Genomic DNA, 11069 nt, shown 5'->3' on the forward strand with positions numbered 1-11069 from the left:
CATGACGTAGCCAAATTGACAAGAAAATCAGTTGAGTATTTTGAAATTTTATTACTCAGGGCAACGCAGTAAAACTACTACTTCCAAGAATCAGGTTAAAATAACAGCAATTTTCATGCCTCGTGATTCGCCTTCTTTCGTTGACATCATTAACCCTAAAACTCTAATTTCCTTGTTAATGAATGAACCACTGACATGGTACGATATTCAATAACACTTCATGTTGTTTGTTTATGCATCTCAAGGTTGTGAAGCGGTATTCAAACATAGCACAAATGTTTATTATTTAATAAAAAATATGTTAGGCTCAGCACGTGCTTAATGACGTTACCGTTCTTTTTTTTTATTTTTAAACTTTCAACTGGAATATTTAGGCTGTGTTTCGAAATATTATTGAGCTATTGCTTTTATATTAGAGACGTCTTCTACAGATGGATTAAAACAGTAAAATGTGCTTTATAAAAATTACACAACATTTAAATAAAAGGGGATTTTAAAAATACGTCTGTTAAATGCAAGTTTTCACACAACAAGATAAACGATACAATGTCTTGCATATAAAAAAACAAAGAAAATCAGGGTATAAACTAATGTGGGGAAGTAGAATTACCTTATTAAGAGAGGCAAATGAAAATGTGACACAAACACGGCGATAAACCTTTATTCACAAGACTTACACGTGGAATATATATATATATATATATTTATCATATTACGAGCAGAAAAAAAAACAGGCTTAATCCCAACAGATCTTCACTAGTCAAAATGTTATCAAGGAACCACAAGTATATTTCTTAAAATATTACTGAAACAGTTTCTATTATTGGACGTGTATCTTTTAGATTATTAGGTAAAAAAATTCACTTCTTTTAACGGTAACAAAAGGTATCGGTAACATGAGTAGATCAGATGGTTCCCCCAACAGCAGGAGTGGTAACATGTGTAGACCAGATGGGTTCGTCACAGCAGGAGTGGTAACATGTGTAGATCAGATGGTTCCCCCACAGCAGGAGTGGTAACATGTGTAGACCAGATGGTTCCCCCACAGCAGTAGTGGTAACATGTGTAGACCAGATGGTTCCCCCACAGCAGGAGTGGTAACATGTATAGACCAGATGGTTCCCCCACAGCAGGAGTGGGAACATGTGTAGACCAGATGGTTCCCTCACAGCAATAGTGGTAACATGTGTAGACCAGATGGGTTCCCTACAGCAGTAGTGGTAACATGCATAGACCAGATGAGTCCCCAACAGCAGTAGTAGTAACATGTGCAGACCAGTTTGGTTCCCCACAGCAGTAGTGGTAACATGTGCAGACCAGTTTGGTTCCCCACAGCAGTAGAGGTAATATGTACAGACCAGTTTGGTTCCACACAGCAGTAGTGGTAACATGAGCAGACAAGTTTGGTTCCCCACAGCAGAAGTGGTAACATGTACAGACCAGTTTGGTTCCACACAGCAGTAAGGGCAACTCTTATAAGTAGTATTTCTGTTCTGTATTCATTAGACTAAAGAAAACTTTTGCTATAGTGACATATCTTATTAGTAAAGTTCCTGTTCTGTATTCCTAGTGAAAATTCTTATTATTACTGTTCCTACTCTATATTCATTAGACTACAGACACTTTTGTTACAGTGAACATTCTTATTATTACTGTTCCTACTCTATATTCATTAGACTACAGACACTTTTGTTACAGTGAACATTCTTATTATTACTGTTCCTACTCTATATTCGTTAGACTACAGACACTTTTGTTACAGTGAACATTCTTATTATTACTGTTCCTACTCTATATTCATTAGACTACAGACACTTTTGTTACAGTGAACATTCTTATTATTACTGTTCCTACTCTATATTCATTAGACTACAGACACTTTTGTTACAGTGAACATTCTTATTATTACTGTTCCTACTCGATATTAATTAGACTAAAAATATTCTTGCTACAATGAGAACTTTTTATTTGTAATCTTGACAAGTTTTCTTTTAACAATTATGTTTAGCAAAATCTGTTATCTTTACTATTCTTGCAATATATTTAGTTGTATCAAAGCCACATAACAGAAATAATGTAGTTATACAAAAGCTCAAATCCACCACATAGAAACAAGATTAGAAAAGTATCTTTTAGTGTGAAAGAAAAATTATATCTTTGTACACTGTTTCTTGGTATAAGGTGAAAGAGTTGTTGTTGTTAGAGCTAGTCAGTCTTACCCATTGTTATAATACTCCAGGAACTATAAACAGTGACCACATGATTTCTTTTTGTGCTATTTCATTTGGTTATTTAGGCAGCTTGTTTGAACAATTTCTGACTGAAACCCACTCAGAGTCTTGTCCAAATTTTTTTGAAGTCATAATATTAAATAGCTTTCAGTTAACACGACTCTTCACATACAGTTTTCAAACTCTTTAATTTTTTCCACTTATCATTAGTTAGACTGATGAAGATTTTTGGCAGCATAATTTTAAAGATAATTTTTTTTAGAATACTTAACACTGTGTCTCAAGTTACATTTACAGCTAAATATATAAAGCCACAATTATCCTTTTTGATATTTTATTTCATAATCCAGAGATGTGTATCACATTGAAGAAAGCCTTCAAAAATAATAAACCCTTTTGAAAGGGTATTAAACGTGTATTACAATCAGGTAATCAACCGCTGTAGTTTGTTAATAAAACAACTTTATAAATAAATTTGCTAGGGTTCATTCACGTTTTTTATCTTAATTATCAAACATTGTTCAAATAATGTTGGTGGGCAGATGGATAAAAATATCGTGAACTATTTTTAATAATAATCTGACAGAGTTTATAAATTATATTTATTTCCTACCAATGCCTTTCTCTAATAAATGTTGTTAACAAGACATCTATTTCACTCTTTCTCATCCTACAACACATACTTTGCAACATATTCATGTTTATAAGTGGGTGGGTCTTGGAATTATGGAAACATGTTCAATAATTTTTAATGGTCAAGTGACCATGATAATGATTTAGTCTATCAAAGATAACTGTAAAGTCGGTTCATCCAATATATGGGATCTTATGAATTTGAATAAACTTATATTTGTTTTTGAAGCAACAGTAAGACTAAATATTATTTCAGAGTAACACACAAGTACACTTGAATTGTTTGACAATGTAGGACAAACTACCAGTTGTTCAAGTCAAATATAAAGCTACTTCATGTATTGCTAGGAATAGTTAACTAGCCTGTGTACACATGTAACTACAAAATCGCCAACATAATACTAGAGACCATGAGAAATGTAAATAGTTTTGATATAATGAAGGTTGTTAAAACAAGTTGATTTTTCTACATTTAAACTCTTTATGAGATTGTCATGCAATGCTGTTTTTCATTTCTCAAAGTTCAGAAAATGAGTTACCTGTGTATCATCTATATTTTAGTGATACTTGTTTATACTAAAATTATATTTCTTTATACAACCATGATCTTTGGGCAGTTTTCTTTTCATAACCAAAGTACAGCAGAACCTTGATTAACAGGCACCGTGCCATTAAAGGCAGACCTTTTCAGTATCTTTCTTTTTTTCTACTACTTGTAGCCAAAATAGATCTTGAAATAATGGGCACCTCGATATTCCAGATTAAGGACAGAGTCTTTATTCTTGTTCTCTATACAATAACTTGATAAGGTTGGCAGTTATCTTTGTATGCCTGTATAGTATACAGCTAAATTACAAACATCTCAGAAGGATGACCAATATTCAAACACTTGCAATGTTTATTGGATTGGCTCCGAACAATATACTGTGATAAACATTTTTACAGATTCAAAATGCAATCTTATTACCCTGGGTAATTATCGTTGTAAACCCTGTAGGATACATAAGCTGATAAATTCCACATTGTGTTCTCAGAGCAGGGGGTCAAGTCAGTTGCTCCTGAGAATATCATATTACATGTCATGTAAACAGTCTAATGACACAATCAGTGATTTGTTACTTTATTTTCAGCAGATTTCTACTTCATTCATTAACAGTAAATAAATGTGAAATGTTTGGCAGTTCAAACTCTGAAGAGATGTACTTTCAAACTTTGTGACAATAATAAAGTGCATAGGTAATCCACCCCCTGAGACCTCCTGTTGATAATGCTCCATGTCATAGCAACATGCAACTCACAAATACCCTCGTCCTGCATACACCAAACAAAATAGGGGGTCTTAAAATTCAGAAATTTAGTACAGTCAATATGGAATCCAGCTTTCTGTAGTTCATTTTTGATAGTAAGGGCACCTTGCTATAGAGGACTTTTGGACACAGTCAGAATGGTGCTGTTAATGTCAAAGTTCTACTGTACTATATTTTCTTTCAAGATATTTCATTTTCTTAAGGTTGTTTTTGTTCAGATCCTGAATTGTATCACTACCACTCATGCTAGGAGTTAAATAAAAGATTTAATCAGGCTTGAAAAACATCTATATATATATTGATACACTACGAAAATCTTTCTTCATTACATGCTACTCTATCTCTTAACTAGATAATCACTTTCTATAAACTTGTGAGCAGCTGACATAGCTTTCTGTAGATGTCCAGCTTTATCTCCTTTCACAGCATACAATATGTGATCAACATCTCCTAGTGGTCTACCTGTTGCCTTAAGAACTTCTTCTACCGGTTTGATCCACAGCTTGGCATTAAATGTAGAACTCACCATGTTCTATAATAGAAATTAAACAAATATTAAAAATAAGAATTAGATATTATCATCATATCCATGTTAACATGAAATGCAAGTGACATTTATCATACCAAACTACAACACAAAAACTGCACAGAAACAAACACATCAGCATCAAGTCACTTGACCCTAAGCAACATGAATGGTTCTTTAGTTCACTCTGCAACACAAGTATTAAACTGAACAGAAACAAATACATCAGTATCTGGTAGCTTGGTTCTTAACAACATGAACAGTTCTTTATTTTACACTGCAGCACAATATTCAATTGAACTGATAGTTTGGTTCTTAACAACATCAAGGGTTCTTTAGTTCACTCTCAAATAAAAATATTAAACTGAGCAGAAACAAATACATCAGTATCTGTTATCTCGGTTCTTAACAGCATGAAGGGTTCTTCAGTTAACTGTGGTTCGTTTTTGGCATAGCTCCACAAGTTTGACTTTCAGTTCAATTCAATTACCAGGCAGTGGTCAAAATATTTTATAACCGCCTATTGATTTGTTTGCAGACATGTTCAATAGGATTTATGTCGGGACTTTGAGGAATCTAAGAAAGATGATTACACACTATCTTGTCTCTTCCAGGTACTGGTGATTGTAAATTCTTACAGATGTTGGGAGCAAATTTAACAATTCCTTGGTGGAAGTAGTAATTCTGCATGTATGGGATGTGGTACAGTCTTCCTGCAGATGCTGGATGTAAACTCCACAAGTCCTTGGTGGAAGTAATAATTCTAGATGTATGGGATGTGGTACAGTCTTCCTGCAGATGTTGGATTTAAACTCCACAGCTTCTTGGTGGAAGTAATAATTCTGGATGTATGGGATGTGGTACAGTCTTCCTGCAGATGCTGGATGTAAACTCCACAAGTCCTTGGTGGAAGTAATAATTCTGGATGTATGGGATGTGGTACAGTCTTCCTGCAGATGTTGGATTGAAACTCCACAGCTTCTTGGTGGAAGTAATAATTCTGGATGTATGGGATGTGGTACAGTCTTCCTGTAGATGCTGGATGTAAACTCCACAACTTCTTGGTGGAAGCAATAATTCTGGATGTATGGGATGTAGTACAGTCTTCCTGCAGATGTTGGATGTAAACTCCACAAATCCTTGGTGGAAGTAGTAATTCTGGACATGATGTGGCACAACTCAGTCTACGACTTGTAAGAAGTTCCGTTATGGGACGTGACACTACAGTCACCATGTTTTACCATTGTCTTTGAACAATAATTCCACAATACACCTCCAGCCCTCCTTCTTACCAAATGCACCTGTTTCAACTGCAATGCTGGAAGCAGAGCTCATCTGACAACATCATGCAGTGGTCAGATCCTCCTCAGGATACTTCCCAATAATGATATGCACACACAATCAATGGAAAGTCCAAGATTTCTAGCAATCTGTTTCATACTTTGCTCACCGTCTGAGCACCCAATTACACAACATTGTGTAAATGTTTCATACTTTGCTCACTGTCTGAGCACCAAATTACACAACGTTGTGTAAATGTTTCATACTTTGTTCACCATCTGAGCACCCACTTAGACAACAGTGTAAATGTTTCCTACTTTGCTCACCATCTGAACACCCAATTACATAACGATGTGTAAATGTTTCATACTTTCCCTCACCCTCTGAGCACCAAATTACACAACATTATGTAAATGTTTCATACTTTTCTCACCCTCTGAGCACCCAATTACACAACATTGTGTAAATGTTTCATACTTTGCTCACTGTCTGAGCACCAAATTACACAACGTTGTGTAAATATTTCATACTTTGCTCACCGTCTGAGCACCCAATTACATAACATTGTGTAAATATTTCATACTTTGCTCACCGTCTGAACACCCAATTACATAACAATGTGTAAATGTTTCATACTTTGCTCACCCTCTGAGCACCAAATTACACAACATTGCGTAAATGTTTCATACTTCGCTCACCATCTGAGCACCAAATTACACAACATTGCGTAAATGTTTCATACTTAACTCACCATCTGAGCACCAAATTACACAACATTGTGGAAAAAGTGAAATATTCCATGTACCTCCTATCCACAGTATACTCTAGAATGTAAATGGCAAATATTTATACATTGGTGTATTGTGGGTGTTTTAGGCTATACAACTATTTTTAGTGATTAACATGGCAGGACAGTGAATATTAAGGAAAGCTTACGATTCTAGAGAAGAGGAAATAAATAACAACAAGCTAGCCTGGTAGTGAATAAAGGCTGATTAATTATGAGATTAAGCAGAAACATTTACATATTAACATGCTGATACACTGTAATGTAATTTTTTAATGTGTTGCATTATTTCATACAATTTTGTATTCTAACTATAATACTTCTATGTTTCCAGTATGCTAATAAACTATGAAAACATTGGAAGGTCTTTACGTAACATATTTCTCCAGACTAAACACTGGATGATCCTTTCATTTCTCCAGGCTATTAGTCTTAGCTAAAGTTCACTCCTTTTTCATTTTTTTACTCTTCATAATTCTTTGGTGATCTACTAAAAAAAGTACAATTTTTATACATAACATGGTTTTTATAAATTTTAGTGAAATATGGTGCTTCATTTTGAAATTTCAGTAACTGTGTGGACATACTAATAAAAGGTGCATAAATTTTGAGTGTAAAAAATACGTAGCTAAATCTACCAACCTGTGGCACACTGCAGTGGCAGACAATTTTATTATCTTCTGCACTATGAAAGAAAATCATATGTGGAAAATCAGAGAGCTCCTTCCCTGCTACTTTGATGATTTGCTTGTCATATCCAGGTGTTCTTAGAAAAGCTATCACATATTTGTTGTTCTTGTGAACAGCCAACTCTTCTTTAACCTAATATTATCAAAAAACAAAACTATTTACTTTAAATAGAGAAAGTCTCTCCTAGCAGGAATGCCCTAGAATCAACTTATGTTTTTCTCTTCATCAATCCTCTGTCAAAGATACCAAGAAATCTCCATTAAAATTAAACAACAATAACAATGTAATTACCAAAGTTTTATACACCACATCTGGGCAAGTCATTTTACTCTATATTTCTTTCAGCCATATAATAATGTTACAACTCAAGATCAGAAACTGAAGTTTTAGGAAAGGATATTTGGATGTTTCTGTTTTTACAAAATTATTTTAGTTGAATAATACTGTTTCAATGTCATTCTTTCACTTGTCTGGTTCTTTTAAATTAACTTGTGAAAATAAGGCTAAATACGGTCTATGCAACAATAACATATTAGTTTATTATTTCTTCCTTAACATTTATACAGGCTCCCTTAACTTCTATTCTAATTTGTAGGCCTAAATATACAAATGACATTCAAAGGGAAATATCTCACTAATGGTACTTTGACTAATTTACAAATAAAAGATATTTGTAGAAGTTCACAGCTAATTGTTTGGGTAATTAAATGTAGGAGACAACTGACACTTATCTAAATAGTTTTCAGAAATTAAACACTTCACTTTCACTCTACTGTAAAAACAACCAAACTTATGGAAACACTAATACTTACTCAATAAGCAACTATTTGGCATTCACATTTGAATACTTTACTCTGATGTTTTTCTTCTATCTAACTTTACTAGCTCATATTTATAACTGATGCCTCAATTCTAGATGTTTGCCACACCACCTAGAATATTCTAGGCCTACTTCCATAAATTTACTTGATCTTAATATCATGTGAACTCTACTAACATCCAAACTAAAGATATAACCCACAACAACACTCTTATTTTCACACAGACTTTTCAGCATAATTTCTGAAATCACCCTTTTCATATGAAATACCTAACTCTCTAAACAACCAGTTTCCAAATATACTGATACTATATACCCCCATTTCATAACATTCCACTTCCATTCTTAAAATTTCAGGTGCAGTAATATCTCACTTTAAGAACATGTATTCTGTAAGTACCCAACTTTCAGGTGCAGTAATACCTCACTTTAAGAACATGTATTCTGTAAGTACCCAACTTTCAGGTGCAGTAATACCTCACTTTAAGAACACGGATTCTCTAACTACCCAACTTTCAGGTGCAGTAATACCTCACTTTAAGAACATATATTATTTAACTACTCAACTTTCAGGTGCAGTAATACCTCATTTTAAGAACATGCATTCTCTAAGTACCCAACTTTCAGTTGCAGTAATACTTCACTTTAAGAACATGCATTCTCTAGTACCCAACTTTCAGGTGCAGTAACACCTCACTTTAAGAACATGCATTATTTAACTACCCAACTTTCAGGTGCAGTAATACCTCACTTTAAGAACATGCATTATTTAACTACCCAACTTTCAGGTGCAGTAATACCTCATTTTAAGAACATGCATTCTCTAAGTACCCAACTTTCAAGTGCTGTAGTAATACCTGACGTTAAAAACATGTATTCTCTAACTACCCAACTTCTTAACATAAATTCAAAATTTAACTTCTTTTTGATGGTTACTCAGTAATACAAGTTGTTACCTTTTCTGTGAGAGTATGTTTGTTGTAAAACCTCAATAATGCCATAACTTGACGATCCATGGTTTCTAAATCTTTTGTCATAATTTGTTTGTATGTCCATGGAACTACAGCCTCCATTAAACACTAAATAAGAGAAATGAGTTTAAAACATGTAGAATAACATACAAAAAAACTTTTTTAACACTCCTAAACAGGCTAAGTAATTCACTTTTAATGTCAACACTGATATAAAGGTCTTAAAATGGCATTAAATTTAAATAATTACTACAACAATAAACTTTTTACAAAAGAAGCACATTTTACCCACCACAAAACCAACATGTAACTACTACTACTTATTATACTCAACCCAATCTCATTTATAGTTAATAAAAGAAGAAATGGAAACAAACTGATACTTTCCTGAAACAGAGTATTATGTTGGGTTTTCCCAACTACAAAGTTTAACTTTGCATTCTCCAGAATGATGTTTATCTTTCCTCTATGAGATCATACAGGGTAAAATGACATTTGTGTACTGTTTTTACTTTAAGGTGTATTAGTTCAAATAAGTTTCACATTTAATGGTAAATGTTTAATAGGTTGATCATAATACAGAAACACAAGTTATATCAAACATATGAAACTATTTGCATGAAGAAACACATCAAGTATTATTCAATATTAGTGATTCAATGGAGAAATTGTTGATACATGTGATGAACTGCAGAGTAAAACATTTAATATGATAAAAAGCTGATAATTACCATGTAGAGTATACTTATAATTTCTTTTCAAACACATTGTGCTGTATATTATGAGTAATATCTTTATTATTAGTTACAGCTGACTAGTTTTAGTAACAAAGTTACTAGCCCTGTTGATGGTAACTGTTTACCAAAACAAGTTGGCTGTAACTAATAAGAAAGATTTTACCTGTAATTGTGCCAAAACATGTTAGTTTTTGTTTTTACTCTTATTAAAATATTATAATTTACAAATAATTTAACTTCATAGTCTCACAATTCTATTTCTTACCAGGACAGTTTTCAAAATTATAAAAACTTATGTTTTCAGGGTACAGTGCAACCTGACCTTTATGTAGTGACTGGCTAGTGAAGCAACATATTTGATGTTTTCAGGGCACAGTAAAACAACATTCATATAGTAACTGGCTAGTGTGGCAACATATTTGATGTTTTTAGGGCTCAGTGCAACCTGACCTTCATGTAGTGACTGGCTGATGGAGCAACATATTTGGTGTTTTTAGGGCACAATGTACCCTGACCTTCATATAGTGACTGGCTATTGTGGCAACATATTTGGTGTTTTTAGGGCACAAATCAATATGATCTATATGTAGTGACTGGCTAATGTGGAAACATAGTTGAGACATTTTTCTGCTCTGCATTTAGCTAACTTTTCCCACAAGTATGAAGCCCAAGAGATGCTACAACACTGAATATACAATTTGAATAAAATCAAATTATGCTGTCTGTTTGTTGATGTGGAGAACTACTGTGAAAGTAAAAATATTGGAAAGAAACCAAGCAATGTTTATGGTTTAATAGGAGAAAGACTAAATGCAATGATTGATTAGTATTGTTACGACAGCAGAAGTCACACGACGCTGGAGTTTCTAGAAGGATCATGACTTATCAAGGTACCCTGTGAATGATCATGAATTTCCTATGGCATTCGGGACACCCCCTTTTTTGGTATATAAGCCTGGCAGTTAAAGCCTGTGGGGATGACTGATTGAAGAGATATAGATAGATCGGGCAGATAGATAGATAAGATAGAGTGAAGAGATATATAATTGAGTCAAACGAACAGTAGGCACTGTAAGTAAAGTGTGT

General features: G+C 33.7%; 1 protein-coding gene across 1 annotated transcript in view; it reads right to left on the reverse strand.

Moving 5' to 3' along the window:
- Positions 1 to 3625: 3625 nt before the first annotated feature.
- LOC106468595 (alanine--tRNA ligase, cytoplasmic-like) overlaps positions 3626 to 11069 on the reverse strand; it is a gene marked incomplete at its 5' end in the record, with an annotated part of 94166 nt that continues 86722 nt past the window's right edge. Inside the window, 3 exons of the mRNA XM_013929027.2 lie at positions 3626 to 4703; positions 7408 to 7587; positions 9232 to 9354. Of these exons, the coding sequence (XP_013784481.2) occupies positions 4509 to 4703; positions 7408 to 7587; positions 9232 to 9354 (498 nt within the window). The remainder of the gene's footprint in view (positions 4704 to 7407; positions 7588 to 9231; positions 9355 to 11069) is intronic.

This window comes from Limulus polyphemus, unplaced genomic scaffold, assembly GCF_000517525.1.
Source record: "Limulus polyphemus unplaced genomic scaffold, Limulus_polyphemus-2.1.2 Scaffold3070, whole genome shotgun sequence".
In the NCBI taxonomy this organism is placed as follows: Eukaryota; Metazoa; Arthropoda; class Merostomata; order Xiphosura; family Limulidae; genus Limulus; species Limulus polyphemus.